This window comes from Hyposmocoma kahamanoa, unplaced genomic scaffold, assembly GCF_003589595.1.
Source record: "Hyposmocoma kahamanoa isolate Upper Pololo Valley unplaced genomic scaffold, ASM358959v1 232, whole genome shotgun sequence".
Taxonomy (NCBI): domain Eukaryota; kingdom Metazoa; phylum Arthropoda; class Insecta; order Lepidoptera; family Cosmopterigidae; genus Hyposmocoma; species Hyposmocoma kahamanoa.
This window is the reverse complement of record NW_020653750.1, coordinates 2,015,059-2,033,338: the sequence shown is the minus strand read 5'-3', so window position 1 is coordinate 2,033,338 and position 18,280 is coordinate 2,015,059. Positions and strand designations below refer to the sequence as shown.

The 18,280-nt window shown below is 35.4% G+C and overlaps 3 protein-coding genes across 3 annotated transcripts in view; 1 reads left to right on the top strand and 2 right to left on the bottom strand.

Moving 5' to 3' along the window:
• LOC113228523 overlaps positions 1–4,840 on the bottom strand; it is a 41,890-nt gene extending 37,050 nt beyond the window's left edge. Inside the window, exon 1 of the mRNA XM_026461862.1 lies at positions 4,576–4,840. Within this exon, the coding sequence (XP_026317647.1) occupies positions 4,576–4,633 (58 nt within the window). The 5' untranslated portion in view covers positions 4,634–4,840. The remainder of the gene's footprint in view (positions 1–4,575) is intronic.
• Positions 4,841–5,533: 693 nt separating this feature from the next.
• On the top strand, positions 5,534–8,160 carry LOC113228425 (evolutionarily conserved signaling intermediate in Toll pathway, mitochondrial). Its single transcript, XM_026461725.1, has 5 exons — positions 5,534–5,921; positions 6,663–6,889; positions 7,171–7,378; positions 7,661–7,783; positions 7,961–8,160. The coding sequence occupies exons 1-5, from the start codon at positions 5,534–5,536 to the stop codon at positions 8,128–8,130; spliced, it is 1,116 nt and encodes a 371-aa protein (XP_026317510.1). The 3' UTR covers positions 8,131–8,160.
• Positions 8,161–8,507: 347 nt separating this feature from the next.
• LOC113228426 (TM2 domain-containing protein CG10795) lies at positions 8,508–10,967 on the bottom strand. Its single transcript, XM_026461726.1, has 4 exons — positions 10,713–10,967; positions 10,485–10,566; positions 10,243–10,408; positions 8,508–8,792 (listed from the first exon to the last, which is right to left on the bottom strand). The coding sequence occupies exons 1-4, from the start codon at positions 10,936–10,938 to the stop codon at positions 8,670–8,672; spliced, it is 597 nt and encodes a 198-aa protein (XP_026317511.1). The 5' UTR covers positions 10,939–10,967; the 3' UTR covers positions 8,508–8,669.
• Positions 10,968–18,280: the final 7,313 nt, after the last annotated feature.

Sequence of the window (18,280 nt, the reverse complement as noted above, 5' to 3'; positions counted from 1 at the left end):
TGCCTCGTGTCAGCAGCCCCTGGTGCGCGTACAGTACCCTCCGTTTTCCAGATAGGCACCGAAGCTGTAGGCACGCTCACTTCCCGTCGCGCATTGCACAACTAACGGTTGCCACCTAAGCCGTCGACTCTAAGGTCCACTACCAAATCTTCTCATTGGTGGCGGAGCTGTATGGTACTCTCACTTCTCACTTCTTGTATGGTACTTCATGACGGCGAAAAACGGTGTCTCTCCAGTTCCCAACAACTTAAGCAGCTGGAGGGACCGGAGGATGTCTAGCTCATCCTCTACTAGCTAGCTCTCCGGGCTAGTGCCGGAGATGCGGGTCGTAGTGTCCTGCGACCATGTTTGAACATGCTTCCGACTTATAGGGCAACTCATGTGCCCCGCGCGTCTCCTTCACTTACGTCCTCATCTAGACCGCTACTAAGACGCGCTAGCTGCGCAGGAGACAGACGCCCCGGCCACACACCACCGGGGAAGACGAACATGTCCGTCTCTGCAGCTTACCACAAACCCCAGCGAGTCCATACCCAAGTCTGGGTCCACCATAGACGCCCGTGAAGGCGTATCTCTATCGGAGGTCTCGGCCCGGACGCCCGCTGCACCCTGAACCCTGATCTTGGGATTGGGAGCCCGTAGTCTCTCCGGAATACCCTATGTCTCGGCTCGGTAGATAGGGACTTTACCCTGGGACAGTTGCTTCAACTGAACGAAGCACAAGTTCGGTCTCGTATGGAGTACTGATGCCACCTATGGAATGGTTCTGCTAAGTGTCGACTCTGGATTCACTAGAAAGGCGTGCCAAAAGGTTTTTTGGTGAACAGAACCATTCCACAGCAGACTAGACAGCTTAAAAGACGTTCCTCACTACCTATCTGACGTGTGTAATTTACGCTCACTTAAAAAAGCATTGGCTCATTTAATTACCAACCAGAATGTTACTGTTCTGCGTATTGCGAGTGATGGACCCAGTAGCCAATATGAAAATAAAAACAACTTTTATTTATTACAAACATCTTTTAGAAATGTTTGAACACACATACACGTCACTCCCATGTCTGTAATGTCACAACCATGATTTTGATTCTGAAGGTCTTTAAGCTTAACGAAACTAACGAAACGAAATTTAAAAAAATATTATTATTTTTTTTTTCTGACACCTATTTTAAGAATGACCCATAGAACGATTTTCCACGTTGTTAATTCTGAGGAAAAAAGGCGAGGAAGCTATCCGAAATTACAAGAGAACAGACAGCTGCAAATTATACTTTAAGGAGCTTCATTTGTAAATGTTACCGAGATGTTCCGAGTATATATTTATAAATTTTTATCAAATGAAAATCAAAAATGTTTAAGAACGTTGCACCAGCACACGTAATTGTAATAAGTTATGAATACAATCACACATGACTACTTTTAGTTAATATAACTGAAATAAATTATAATAATTTGCTTGAGGAAATCAGAGTTTAACTAACCATTTTAGGAAATCATCATATCAGCCGGAACACGTCCACTGTTGAATATCCCAAAATTTCCAGCCATACTAGCCGATCGGAGGCGACGTGCATCTATCGGTTACCCGCCGCCCTTACCCGGTCATCCGTCCATCTAGTAGAGGGCCATCCCACTGAACGCCTTCAGGTTCGTGGTCTCAGTTCTACGAGCTATGTGCCCTGCCCCCTGCCACTGCAACTTGCTAATCCTTTGAGCTATGTCGGCGACTTTCGTTCTTCTACGGATCTCCTCATTTCTGATTTTTTTAAGGATTTTTTTATTTAAGAAATATAAATTTAAAATCTGTGAACATTCTATATAAGTAGCAGTTTTCACTCTATGACCTAATTCTTCGACGATTAATTATTGACATGTTTGGTACATACTGTATCCTATGCCAAGCGAATGAATAATTTGAGATTTAAAAATTGCATTAATTTCCATGGCTAGAAGTTCAAAATATTATGTTTCAGTTTGTGTGACTTTATTTCTATCCCAACGATCATTTAGTCGACGACTATGCAATTATAAAATCTATGCAGAAGTTTGTAAAACATCGACCGGCATTTTGTATTTACCTTGTTTAACGTAAAACATTTGTATCAGTGTGGCATTATTGTACGCACATTAAATATTTAAACAGAAAAATATTTAAATATTTTAAGAGATAACAAAGTATATTAGCTATAAATAAAACATGAAAATCACTTAGTGTACCAACAATTTCCCTGCTAAGTTTTCCCGTTTGAAACGAGTCACAAATAGAGACTTAATTTTAACAACATTAAGTGCCACTGAGTGTCGTGGACAGTACGAATATGCTGAAACGGCTATTCAAGCCGCTTTGTACCATATAAAAAAACTCAGGAAAAAGAGTTGTTTCTGCTCACCAAAGTAAACAAATTTTGCTTGGGGGCCCATCTCAATCTGCGAAAGAATCTTCATATAGACTCGATCAAAATGTATGAAAGAGCTGATTCGTTCCAAGGCCAATCAAACAAATATTATGTGTATCAACCTCGACATCGTTAATACAATAACTCGCGTAATTAATAGAATACCTCGGTTGATAATAATTATTGCTCTATTCGTCATCACCATCATGAAGCATCAATGAAGATGAGCATGGCCTTTAAAATTTCAAATTCACGACCTGTCCCTCATGCTTTGTATGAACGAAATAATCAGATTTATAATAATACACTACCAAGTTGATTAAAATTAAATGCAGCCAAAAGCTCGTCGGCAATATTCAACAGGGACCCATTGAATCAATCTGGGTATAATAACAAGTTGTCAAAACCGAATTTATAGAAGGAAAATTCATACATAACAATTAGTCAGATGCAACTAAAAATAATAGCGGCCACACTTTAATTTATCAAATTGTTTTGTTTTTCCATAACGTCATACTGAATTGGCAATGGTCCTGTAAACAATAAAAAGAGGAAGTATGTACACTTGTTTGCTTGGACGTTTATGAAAATGTTGAGTCAGTATTGAGCGTATTTTTTTTTACACAAAAGCTAGCCGACTGCCAAACGGCGTTTCACATACGACCCTGGAAATAAATTCAGAAACATGAATGGGAAGTGACGTTCTTTTTAATGAGGTATAAATAGATAATTCAATTATTATTATTAATAATCTCAAATTAGTTTCCTCTGTCTAATTTCGGTGGCAATATTTATTATTTCAGTACTCGAGTGAGATATTATCGTGAAATTTAAATCATATTTCAAAATACTACACGCGAAGATTAAGTAATTAATACTTCATGATAATATTCTACAGTATTTAAATAATAAAAATTGCCGCCGAAATTAGGTAGAGACTAACCTGAAAATTACCCAAATCAGTCTTGCAATGCAAGACGTGTTGTATACATAGGCTATCGATGACCGACGAAAAGCTCTGGTAAAGCTTGTTGAGTGATATTCTATCAATGCATATATTCAACAATGAACGTCGTCAGGTTGAAGATGATGAAGGTATCAGTCGTAAACCAGACGGTTAATGACTGCAGTTTACGAGGCGGTAACACGATGCATCGATGTAAACTAAAGACCCGAACATCGCAATTGGAGACATTCGTAGGCGTTTGGACAGATGCCCAGCACCGTCACTTTTGGCGTTATAAACAACGTGAAAAAATAACCCAGCCTGCAGTGAGCCGGTCTGAAGGCGTGACACTCCAGTAAACTTCATCAAAACAACTCTCTAGTGACGTCAACATTAGAGACCTTTACTATGTTTAATGGATACTCTATATTTACCACCAAATGATAAATAATAAAAAAAATATTTGCAAAATGTTTGAAAAAATTGCGATCACGAACATTCAAAACTTAATCATCGTGTGACTGTTAACGATAACAGCAGGCAGCGTTCTTAAATTTCTGCTCAATTTTAAAGGTTTATTATGACTAAATGTTATTTATAAATAGTTTATTATTAAAATCAAATACTTTGAACAAAATGTATACATATAAATTCCGAGATATTACAAGATACGCCTGTTTATTTGTGTTTTTTATTTATTTGAATCTACCTACTAGGTAGATACTTTTAAAACATAAAAATTTAAAAACTCAGCCACATGTAGAACTAAAGTAGTCCTGATGTTTGTAATCGTATAACTCCTTTCCAGTAAGAATAGAATAAGCTGGCTCGATTCATTTTAACAACGAAGTAAAGTTCGTGAAATATGTAATTTAAAAAAAAAGTTACGTTGGGATTTGTAACTTTTTTCGACGCGTTGGCATCATTTATACGTTCGATGATTTCAATAAGCCGAATGAAATATGATTTTTATTGAAAAGTTGTGAAACAAAGCGACATTTCTAAAAAAGTATTTAGGTATACATCAGAACTAGATAAAAAAGTCGACATAGACTACTACTACCCAATAAATTATTATGACGTCGAAAGAATTTGTATTAAATATATATTAGACGTTATATAGTTCGATACAAAATGTGACGTTATAAATTTTCACTACACTTGCAGTTTCGTACATAATGCAGTTTGTCTTGTTAAATATGTAAAGGCACAAATTAAAATAATTTAATTTACCAGTGCAGCAGACAAGAAGTAGAATGACGAATTCACCAAATAAGTACTTGTTCCACATCGTGAGAAAATAATAACACTTTTATTTTGTCTTTTAAATGTTACCTTTAGCACTTCGCACAAAACTAATGCATATATAATTATTTATTATATATCTTTAAAACTTGCCAAAATTCAATACAAGTTAATATGTAAACAAATTTCATTATATATTATAGAACAAATTATAAAGTTCGTATTTGAATACGTAGACACCTCATATGAAAGTGGCGTTAACTCTACTTTCGAACCAAATATCAACTGACTTTGCTAACTTGACTACTGACTGACAATACTGACGTGACGTCAACTGATACAGAAAAAGAATGAATGAGCAAAGGAATGGAAGATACAATAAAATGCCGCGAAACTGGATCGTTACATACATAATTATGAACGTCTTAAAAACATTTTTGTATGTAATATCTAGTTAACAGTGAAACCTTGGCATAAAAGTGTAATGTGATATATAGGCTTTGTTTTCTTTTAGATTTGCTTTTCAAGACAGGCGCCAGTGCGTACAGAGGAACGTAGTATGTCGATTTGGTCTGTGATGTCGATATATCGTATTATTACACTCATTCACATTTCAGTCATTCATTTAATTTCATTTCTAATCTGTAATTCCGCTTTCTCAACACTTTCATTGGCTAAAGGCTAAATGCGTGCTTTGTGGAATGAACTTTGAGTAACGAAATGAACGAGTGATTTTCGATTTCATTTTAAAACGTTACTTATGTCGTATGTTTATCAAATATATGCTTGAACTAAAAAAAATAAAAATTATAATATTGAATTATTAACATATTTATTGAGTATAGTGTAATATAGATATATGTTTATTATATATAATACTTCTTATTTTTACTTAAGTGTTGTATTACAATTATAACCTCAACATAACCTATACACAAAATTCGAGATGGCTACAAAAATAATTAGGAGTATTTTGAGATGTAAGACGAACAACTTTATATTGAAACGTTGGGAAAGTTCCGAAAAGCGAGTAACTGTGTATGACCCCTTTGTGACGATACCAAAGAAAAATAAGAGCTCCTATTTAGAAGCTATAAAAATGTATGAAGCTAAAACAGACTTTCGCAGAAGAGGTCACGTAGAGTTCATTTACGCGGCTTTGGCGAGAATGCAAGAGTTTGGCGTGCAAAAAGACTTGGACGTATATAAAGCGCTAGTGGATATATTACCAAAGGGGAAGTTTATACCTCAAAATATTTTTCAGGCTGAATTTATGCATTATCCTAAACAGCAACAGTGTACAGTAGACCTGTTAGAGCAAATGGAAGATAACCGTGCGTACAGATAATCATTATTTTATTCTACATCCTACAGATTTCTAAACGCCACTCTGCAATACTGACCTCAATTCACATAGAACACAATCCAGGAAATCAGCATTGGTATGGTCTTTCATGGACTTCCATGAAAGACCATACCAACCCTGGAAACCATCCAACCTGCATTTGGAAAACATTACAGAAGAAAAAAATCATAACATATCATGGAAACACTGAAACTTTCTAGTTTTCCATATCATTGCCTTAAAATTAAAACCTCGCACACGCATTTTGACATAGTTAGTTTTTACTGATTTTTGTTGTAGAAAAACTTATAAACTTCTTGCACATATATAATTGGTTACAATAAATTACAATAAATACAATACAATAAGTTACAATAAATGGTTTCTATTTCTATATATATATATATATATAATTAACGTAATATAGTATAGAAAGATGTATAATTTAACTAATTACATTGCTAACTACAAACATTATCGCGTTTACTACATTTTACACCACATTTTTATCTTCGTCCCGAAAAATTAAATAGACAATGATACAACAAATAAAAATTAGAGTTATGATTTTTATTTTCTTCGTGTTTTAAATCACTCTCCTGTAATATTTTCCAAATGCATGTTGGATATTTTGCCTTTCCAGCATTGATATCACATTTATAATAAGGGTCAGAATTGTTTAACTCCTGTGTGTACTATAATTACAAAATAACAACCTTGTTTCTTCCAGATGTAATTCCTGATACAGAAATGGAACAAATGTTACTAAACATATTTGGGCGGCGAGGTATACCTCTTAGGAAATTCTGGAGGATGATGTACTGGATGCCAAAGTTCAAGAACCTCAGCCCATGGTACCTGCCTGATGAGCTGCCCAAAGATACTTTGGAATTAGCTATCTTGGCAATACAGAGGATTACATCTGTTGATGCAGAAACTAGAGTTGATATTTGGCAGGTAATATTATATATTTATTGAAGTTGACCGGTTGATTTCTCCTAGTCACTCATTGTAAAATTGTGTTAACCATGTGTACAATTTCCTACACAGACCTCTATATAACTTATCCTGAGGAAATACATTTTGTTTTAATATCTTTGTTACAGTTCACTTGTTATTCTTTCGGTAGGGATTTTAAAAATATAACAGCCATTATAGAATTTAAATACAAGCAAAAGTTACTTAACTGTATAACTTTTTATAAAAAAGAACTATAATACTATTTACTTTTCTGTCAGACAGAAGAAATAGAAGCATCATTAGACAAGACCTGGGTTGTCAGTGCTCAGAGTGATGCACAAAAGGTTTTATTAGCAGAACAACCGCTAGAAGAGCCCCTAACAGTTCGAGGACCTTTCTTCGTATACTTAAGGGATCAAGTTGTTAACTACTTTATTCTCTTTGGAAAAATAAGACCAGAACATGTAGATAATAAGGATCCAGATGGTAAGTTCTTATTAATTTCTATGAAACAATAATCATTTTAGTAATTACAATATTGCAACACTCTTGACTGACTGCTAGCTAATATGAAAATTCATATTAGCTAGTTCATATTAACTAGCAACTTATGGGTAATTTTCATGTCAGTTTTCTCTATCTAATGTCGGTGGCAACTTTTATTATTTTCGTATTATTATGAAATATTAATTGATATTCCAGGACACCACTCGAATATTAATTACCCAATTCTTCACTATAAACTAAAATATGTAAATTTTATTACAGATGTATCAAACATAGAGAAGCCTATAGGCATACCTGGTGTAATTGGTCAAAGTACACTACCAGCAACTAAGTGTACAGTACATGAACAAGATGACGGAACAATAGTTTCTATATGTGCTACTGGTAATACTTAATTTACATGTGCAGGAAAGTGTTTACTGCTACCTGTTATTTCTAATACATGAGCACTACACCCCACTTAGGCACACCACACTATATTGCAATGTCACAATATACCACCAGCCCGCCAACGCAGTGCTTGTAATATGACCATTCTACTAACTGGATTCTTTGTTGTAGGTACCTCATCAAGAGATTCTCTTCTATCCTGGATAAGACTACTGGAGAAATATGGAAACCCACTACTGTCAAAAATACCTGTGATCTTCACATTAACAGCACCCTCTACTGATGTATCATTACAGGAAACTCAGCCAGCTATAAAAGAAAGCAAAATAGCAACTAGTTAACAGAATTTAAAATTTTATTGCTTAAATGTTGCTTAGTTGTAGTAAATTATTTAGTTACAAATATGTTTTTGTTTACACTAAACTGACTACAGAATAAACTTTAATGTATCCTGAAACTTCATATTCATCATAGGACACATTTCTCACATTTCATCTTATTAGCAAACATATTGCTTGTGTCTGGGAACATGAAATTTCGGCACTAGAAGTTACCAGTGACGCATGTTGCAGGACTGGTTGTCTAAAGAATGCTCATGATTGTATTTACACACTGTCACTCTTATTTGAAACACAAAATCACATCATGTCTCTTGTTAAACATACTAAACAATATGTAGTCTTAATAAAGTCATATCTCATTAAGGGTAGCCAAGCCAGGGCAAAGTTCATGATACCTTGGTGTCACACATCACTAACAACTAATATTCACACAAATAACTTATATTTTTGTTTTAAGGACATGGCGCTTGCACCTTTGGATTGCATTATTAAGTCCATTCATAATCTTCATCCACATAGAAGGAGATTGTACCCCACTGTCAGGTGATGTTATGCCAATCTGCCTGTGGAAGCAGGTAGGTCTCGTTGGTACTGCGAACTACAGAGACACCAGCTCCAAAGTATGGTATAATGTAGGCTGAACCATCTGATGGTCCTACTACCTGTAAAAGGACAATATTGATTTTGAGAAAAGTTTGTAATAATTTTACCAACCGTTTCTACAAGGTAGTATAATATCATGTTACAAAAACACATAATAGGGGTTAAAGTATGAAATTGCCGATTTGTACTGAAAATCTAAATTGTTTATTTTTTAAATTTTTAACAAATTTATTTAATCAAAATAGTTGCCATTATTATCTATACATTGCTGCCATCTAATGGGAAGGTTATTAATGCCTTTGCGATAGAACTCCGACGATCTAGACTGCACAAACTGTGTGAAAGCATTTTGTACTGCCTCCTGGGAAGAAAACTTCTTGTCACGTAGATAATTGTCCAAATCACGAAAAAAATGGTAGTCCGTTGGAGCAAGGTCTGGTGAATACGGAGGATGACGAATGGTTTCTAACTGCAGTTCCTGAAGGGTCAAAATGGTTTCTCGTGCTGTGTGAGGTCTCGCGTTGTCGTGGAGCAATAATGGTGAAGATCGATTCATGAGTCGGGGCTGTTTTACTGCTAGTTTTGTCAACATGGTTCGGAGTTCGGCACAATAGACATCTGCCGTTATTGCTTGACCAGATCGGAGAAAACTATAGTGAATAACACCATGCTGAGACCACCAAACAGTTACCATTACCTTTTTATTGGTAAGTTTTGCTTTAGGACACTGTTGTGGCATTTGACCTGGGGTCAGCCATTGCATTTTTCTTTTCCGGTTATCATAAAGAATCCACTTTTCATCACATGTTACAATTCGATCCAATATTCCTTCATTTCTGTACCGGTTCAACAAGGCAACACAAGTTTCAACACGCGTTTCTTTCTGCAGATCAGTCAAATCATGAGGCACCCATTTTTCGTATTTTTTTATTTTATTGATTTGACGCAAGTGAGTCAATATTGTGGGTAAGGTAACATTAAACCATGCCGCTAATTCCTGGGTAGTTTGACTAGGATCGGCTTCCACTATCTCTCTTAATTCATCGTTATTCACCTGTGTGGGCGGTCTTCCTCGTGCCTCGTTCTTTAAGTCGAAATTTCCATCACGAAAGCGTTTAAACCAAAATCGCACGGTGCGTTCATTAGTAGACCCCTCTCCAAACGCAGCATTGATATTGCGGGCTGTTTCTGCCGCGTTAGTTCCGCGTCGGAACTCGTATTCAAAAATCACTCGAATTTTCGCAGTATCCATCTTTCTTGTCTAAATTGAATAACAAAAACAATTGAAAGTCGATATTCAAATGTTTCAAATTTAAAAAATAAAAATCACAGAAACCATTTGAAAAAAGTTTCATTCGAAAACCTCAAACCATGAAGATTCTATGAAAATTCAAAGAACCTATTGCAATAAAACGGCAATTTCATACTTTAACCCCTAATATTATCATTGTCAGCTTGAACATGCCAGGGCTTGGTAACATAAAAATTGTATTGAAATTAAAAACTTACCTGAGCTGCTATGAGTATAATATCCAATAGCTGACCAAGAAAAAGGAAACCCAGAGTGCACAACTTAGCCAACCCTATTCCAGGGTAGCCAAGGTAGAATCTGTCCAGGCCAAACATGCCTAAGAACACTGATAGCAGTAGTGCTATTTCTAGTGAGTAGCCATTTCTGTAAAAGAAAAAGACATCTCAAGTACTAAAGGTACTACTTAAACTGTATAGAAAATTGATGTTTTTATACTTACGTCCACTTACATGGCAGCCTCCTTTTGAATGTAGAATTTTTTGTTTCATTGCAAATTATGCCATCAGCTGCTATGCATTGCACTGAAATACAAAGTATTTACTTTATTTTCACTCAGGAATAACAAGATAGATTCAGCTGATGCAGTCCCAACATTGACTGTGGCCTATAGGATATATTATGAACGATCTAAAGGAGTTGTAGGGAGCATAAATAACCGAAGTGTTACCTTCAGCTTCTCCTTCCGAGGGTATTTCTTTTCCCTTCATGCAACCTATATACTGCTGGGTATCTGGATCTATGGGGTTTATACTGGGATCTGGGCATATATACTGGCCCATACGAAGTGTACTACAGTCCACAGTCACGGAATTACTAACTACGGCAACAACAGATGCTTCCACACAAGAATAAACGAAGAATAAACAGATTTGTAATAATAAATTTCGTGCCATTTTTCAGTGCCCAGGAAAATTAACAAAAGAGAAAATTACAAAACACATAAGGCGCTCATTTAGTTTAAAACAAAGTAAGACAATTTATTGCGATATTCTGGAACATAAAATTACTCTTCTCAATATCTCATTTCACATTTTCACACTATCGCAAAGCAAAGCAAAGCACAGAATGACAGTGACATGAGTGACACAGTGATAGAGACAGGACAGACAGGGGACATTCCAAAATCGTTCAAAAACTGACATTTACGCCTTGGAAATAGACTTTATTATTTATTAGAGGATGGAAAAAAAGGAAAGGAGCTGCCTTAACTACAGAATGAACGTGTTTATATAAACAAAAATTGAACGCTACAAATGGCGGATTTCTTTAGTGTTGTACCATAATCTATCGATAAGTCATTAGGTATCGACATGCAAATGTATGGCTTGAATGTTGAAACTGTTTTTTTTTTGTTTCTTTAAGGTATAAGCACAAAACAACTATCGCACAATAAACACTACTTTCAAATTAATGTTTTTTTTATTTTTACTATCGAATTCACCGCGTCAAGTACTCCACGAAACAATGTGCTATATAAACTTGCAAAAAAATCTCTGCTGTATCCAGTCTAGCCAAAGGTGGAATTACATTCCATACATAAGCCTATTTTTTACATTAATTGCAAATTTTCTGTTTTAAGACATTTTTTTCACAATGATCACATTGATTCATTTTATCGATTACATAAAAAATATTTGAAAATATTCGAACATTTCACATAAGCATGCCTATGAAGTTCCCTATTTACTAACAGGCAACTATAGACAATAAAATGCAGTACTTCATGGACGCTGTTTTTTCGTTATAGAGAAGCTACGCGCTCTTTTAGCTCCTATTTTTATCCACAGGTTATGTAACGAAGTTTATTCAAATTGATTTCTCCGTCGTATTGTATATTAGATAATAATTTGATATGTGATAAAACTTTCATAGATTTCTCACAGATGGCGCTACGACTAAAAAGGCGTTGAAAAACCAAATACAAAAACACGACAACAAGCACATAGATAAATTCGTGGTTCATGCCGTGGCTTAGTTGGTATAGCGTCTGCCACGGTATGCTAGAAGACGTCGGTTCGAATTCGGCCGGATCGAAGAAATTTTTTCTAAGTGTTCGATCTTTGTAAAGTCATTTCACAAAAAACAATTGAATATCAATTCAATAAAAATTTAAAATTAGGTAGGTATGTAATAAATTATAAATAATGAAAATAAATTGTAATTGTTTAATATAAATAATCATAAATCATGCCATACTGTAAGAAAAAAATAAAACTACATGTATGAGTACATACATACAATACACATAAATTACAAAAGCAATAAAAATAACCAAATAGCTAATTGTCCTTGTCCTACACAAGACGAATTTTTGTAATCCCAAATGTACGTTTTTAGGTTATTTTAGGAATATTACAAAACAAACTAACTTAATCTTTTCTTTGTAATAAGCAACCAAAATCCCCTGAATGCATGACGGTTTTGTTATAAATCGGTTTTCGAGATTATGAAACTTTGAGTTTACGTCTAGTTGGAATCTAGAAATTAATTCGAAAAATCGATACATTTCTTACAGTACATCATACCTACCAACAGAGAGACACAGCTATTCCACATTTACAGTATTTGTATGTACCTATATATCTAAACAACTCTTATTACTTGAAGTGAATTCATATAAACTTCAACATAATAGGTACTATAAAATTAATTAATATTGACATTAAGACTACTCCATCACTCTTGTGTTCAAGTAGTTTTCACTAGAAGCTAAATATTGTGCATTTTGTTTTTTCCAGTAGAAGCTGAATATGGATAATTTTTGGGCCTTTAAATTATGGCAAAATTGTGTTTTGGATTAGACTTTGGATTGTATTTATTGTCATCCATTTATTAGTAAGTCAATGGGCAATCTCCTCTGGCAAATACAAGTAAAACAATACCACCGTTCAACAATACACACAAAATTGGAAAAAGAAAATCACTACACCAGTCTAGCCAAGGGTGGAATTACATTTTTCATATACATGATTAACCAGTACGTAATACATATCGACACCGTCACGTCGATAACTTTCCGTCTCTAGTATATTCATGAGAATCGATTTATTTTCGTAGGCCTATTCTGTGTACGGACATGATATGAATGTGTGTTTTATCTGTGTATTTGTAAAAATAAGCTAGTGTTGTAGACTTTTGTTTGTGTGAGACCATAGTGATACAATTTAATTTACATTTGAGTGCACCCGTTTGCTTGTAGTACTACTCTGCCCCTCAAAAAGTGGCAGAAAGTTTTGTTCGAGAAATAACGCTAATAGCGTCTCCCGTCCTATATGCTCCAAGTTTGTGGGTAAACTTGAAATACTAAAAATATAAATAATAAAAACCTCGTAGTGAATTGTTTTAATAACAGAATATCGTTAATATGTACGCTTACAAGAACAACACTATCACAAAACAATCATTAATAACAATCATCAAAAGTAGGTAATCTGAAGTAACCAAAGCAAAATTTGGAAGGTTTATGAAGAAACTACTTAAATAAGTCTAATTGCATGAGATATTTGGGCTATTGTGTGATTTATAGACAGAAAAGTAGGTAAACATGCCTGTGCAATGTTATATTCGGTGATTTTCGCTTTTGTTAATGTCCCATCCCTTAATGTTGCAGCGACGCATTTTTATTAATACCTAATTGTTCTCACTGTCAATATTTTTGTTCATTTTATTACTATCAATGCAAATATTTCATTAAAACACTTGCAAAAACATTTGTTTTGACATTTGATGTACTTCCCTTTAACAACCGCATCATGTATGTATGTACCTCATGTAGGCACTGCAAAATGAACACAGTTGGCATTTAAGATAGAAATGGGTAATATAGCTTTTTCTGAATATCGTATAGAAACTATATGTATATCAATATTCGAAATCGGAATTCAAAACTATATATTTTCTGAAACTATATATTCATGGATACAGCCCGCGTGCGCGCTGCGTTGATACATTGCCGTTACTGATATGCGGGATCAGATTTGGAAACTATATTATTGGTTATAGTTCTACAGGAGTAATGCGGGCGAATGTTAGTACACAGTTTCGTAGACGCACAAAAGACGGTTTCGCGTTGATATCCACTCAGTGAATACATAGTGAAAATCTGATACGAAGCAATATCGGCATATAGTTTGGAAAATATATGATTTCGTATTGGTATCCACTCGTCAGCGCTCGGCTTGATTCGGAATCGCTATAAAATATACGATGCGGAGTAATATCGAAATATAGTTTCTAAGATATACGATATCGGATTTTCGATATTGCCACATACTATTTGTAACGACCATTCCTAATTTAAGATGACGCTAGGTATTTTCGATTCCCGTGTTTGGCACAGACCAATGTAATGCTATTTCTTTTGGCTTACGACGGCACACAGTAATTAAACAAAGACAATAACATGTTTATGTTTTCATTGTCGAAATCCTCTAAGGTCGAAATGCATCATATACATATTATATTACGTCTGATTTACACATATACTATGTCAACATAAGAGAGACATAACATGTCCTTTGGTTTCCATAGTCTAAGCTTTATACAGAATGTAATAATGGATACATTGACCTATTAAACAAGCTCTGGGCCTCCAGTAGCCTATAATGTTGTTATTGACGACTCATCAATGGACACTGAAGGCAGCATTCCTATGCCTGACCGTAAAAGAGTTAAACCCCGGAAAATCTGCCGTCATTGTAATAAAAATCGTTGGAAAAGAGATGGCAAACCAGTCTCTTTACACTATTGTCAATGTTCTGAATCTGAGGAAGAATGTTCCAAGAAATTTAAATTACCCATTGTTGCTGATGCCAAAGCTAGCATTGTTGGTGCTAATAATAGTACTAACAATGTTGTAACAAATGTTGGTGATTCTGTTTCAAATTCAAGGCCGCAGGGTGGTAGGAAGTATGAAGTGACAGATTTAGCCCCATACGTAGTACATGTCCAGAAAGAACAAAGTACAGCTGATGATCGTGTTACGCTCCATCCTGTACAGTTTGGAAACTTTTAAAAAAAGAACTCTTTTAAAAACATTGTAAACGGAAGTTTGAAAAGAATAGGTCGCAACAGGCTTAGTTTGGCTTTCTCTAGTGTTGCTGATGCGAATAACTTTGTTGATGACCCCAGTCTTGCCAGTCACAAATTTAAAGCTGTTATTCCTACTTTCAATGTGACTCGTATGCGAGTAGTGCGTGGTGTCCCTGCCGATTGAACAGATGATGAAGTTCTTGAAAATGTTTCAGTGCCTATTGGGTGCGGTAAAATTATTAAAGTTAGACGTATCAAGCGGAAAACTATTGTAAGTGGGACTGCGATATTTAATAACTCGGAAACTGTAATTTTCACCTTTGATGGACAAGTTTTACCAAAGCGCATTTATATGTGCTATACTGCTTTATCTGTTGAACTGTATATATATCCTACAATACAATGTTACCGTTGTTGCCGTTATGGTCATACCAAAATGCAGTGTAGATCTAAACCCCGTTGCCTAAAATGTGGTGAAGACCATACTGCTGAAACTTGCTCAGTACATGTAGATTATGCTTCTTGTTGCCTATGTTCCGGATTCCATTTTGCAAATAGCAAATCCTGTCCTGAATTTGCCCGTCAAAAAGAAATTAAAGTGTCCATGGCCCAAAGTAGTATATCATATTCCGAAGCATCAAAACATCACCCTCCAATTTCAAGATCTTTTGCTGATGCAGTTCGCTCCTCTCAACAAAAATCTAATGATAGTAGGCTGAACAATAACTACACAGTTTCAGCAGAGGCTCATTCAACTAATAAATCTTATAAAAAAAACAGTGTTTGTTCAACCACGGTCCCCTCCTAAAGTAGCGGGTGGGTATGATCGTGCTGCACATGATTCATTTGCAAAGGATTACAACATACCTTTAGCTTTCCCTAATGGTTCAGCACTTAAAGCCTCTTCAGATACTAGTCCACAGACTATCTATCTCGGACATTATTATAGCCATTGTAAATTTCTTGACTAAATCAAATATGATTGAGACTAAATTTGAACCGCCCTACGTTGCCAATGTTATTGAAAATTCTGTTTTAAGTCGTCCTCAATATGGACCCAGTAATTCTACAGTGGAACTGTAGAAGTGCCTCCAGTAAAAAATCGGACATTTTTTATTTAATAAATGCACTTCATCCCTTTATGCTTTGTCTTTCAGAAACATGGTTGAAACCTGGCTATCCTTTCAAAGTAACTGGTTATTCCACCCTTAGAAAAGACAGATCTGATGGGTATGGCGGTGTCGCCATAATCATTAAAAACTCTCTAACTTACCAACTCTTACAATTACCCGCTTTAAGTGATGGCATAGATGCTATAGCAATAATTGTAAATGGCATTATGTTTCGTATCTATTTACATTCCACATCCTTCAACAGCCTTATTTAATGAAGTCAACAATTTATTTTCAGTTTTACCAAAACTTTTTTTAGCATTAGGCGATTTTAACTGTCATCATCAATCATGGGGAAGCTCTTCGTGTAATAGTTTTGGAGACTTAATGTTAGACATACTTGACTCTCAAAATCTCTGTATTTTGAATAATGGCGCTCCTACGCTCACAGGTCCAGGTGAAGGATTAAGTGCGCCTGATCTCTCTGTATCCACGCCTGATTTAGCATCCTCGCTCTCATGACATGTTCATACTTCTTCCTGTGGTAGTGACCACATTCCTATTATAATTTCACTTCCTTTTATTCGCCATATGCCTACACAATAACCCAATCCCCGCATAAAGTATAGATTTCCTCATGACTGGACTGTCTCAGCGAGTTGAAAATAGAACTTCTTCACTTCCATCTGTTTCTATTCATGAGGAATCTCATTGTTCAGATTCTCTTGTTAAAACGCTTCTTGAAGTTGCAGATGAATTGTTTCCCATTAGAAAAGGTTATCCAGATAGACTTCCATTGCCTCCTTGGTGGGATTGTGAATGCACTGAGGCTATCAAGAGAAGGAAGGAAGCTGAAAGAATTTATGGTCAGTGCATGACTTCTGAAAATTTTGAAATTCATTCACAAGTCGCACGTAACATCCGTAAGCTTTTAAAAAAAAAAGGAATTTGATGGATGTAAGAAGTTCTGTGAATCTATACCTCCTGAGGTTAGTCCCGTCTTTGTCTGGGAAAAATTAGAAGGTTTCGAAGCGCATTTAATTCTTCATCGACTCCCAATTTTCCATCTGAATTCGCAAATCAATTTTTGGATAAGTTGGCTCCAGTTTCAGCACCTAATTTAATTACTTGCTCTGTTCCTTCTTTTTCCTCCGGAGACCACCCTGTCCTTAATTCCCCCTTTTCTCTAAACGAATTGAAAGGTGTACTTTCTCTCGTTAAGGATTCATCTCCAGGTGAAGACGGCATCCCATATTCATTTTTCATAAATTGTAGCGACAGGACCCTTAAATACTTTTTGGATATAGTAAACTCAGTTATGTTGTCATGTAATATCCCTAAATCATGGAAATATCAATCTATAATACCAATCTTAAAACCTGGCAAGTTAGCGTCGGATGCTTCCTCTTTTCGTCCTATAGCTCTTTCATCCGTACTTTTAAAGTTAGCTGAACACTTGGTTAAAAACCGTTTGGAATGGTTTGTTGAAAGCAATGGTTTGTTGGCGTCAAGCCAATTTGGATTTAGAAAAGGTAAAAGCACATTTGATAATATTAGTATATTTGTGATGGATGTCCGTTTGGCTTTTACAAATAATGAATCTCTTTTATCGGCTTTTTTGGATATCAGTGCAGCATATGACAATGTCTTAATTTCTCTGCTTCAAAAGAAATTATATGATTTACGGATTCCTGTAATGTTATCTTCTTTTATCATAAATATGTTGTCTGAAAGATATATCAATTTACATCTTCAGGATGGCGCTAAGTTAACTCGTTATGTATGGAAGGGTCTTCCCCAAGGCTCTGTTCTTAGCCCTATTCTTTATAATATATATACATATGACTTAGAGTCCTTACTTAATAATTCTGTTAAAATTCTTCAATACGCTGACGATCTTTTGCTGTACAATGTAAACGGTTGTGTTCAAAAAGCATCTTACTCAATGACGCAGTCTCTTCAACATTTGTAATGTTGGCTAGATACAAATGGCCTTGAACTTTGCATTCCCAAAAGCACTGTTGTCTTGTTTTCTAGAAAGCGTAATCCTCCAATACCTAATGTGGTTTATAATAATATTCCTCTTTCCTTT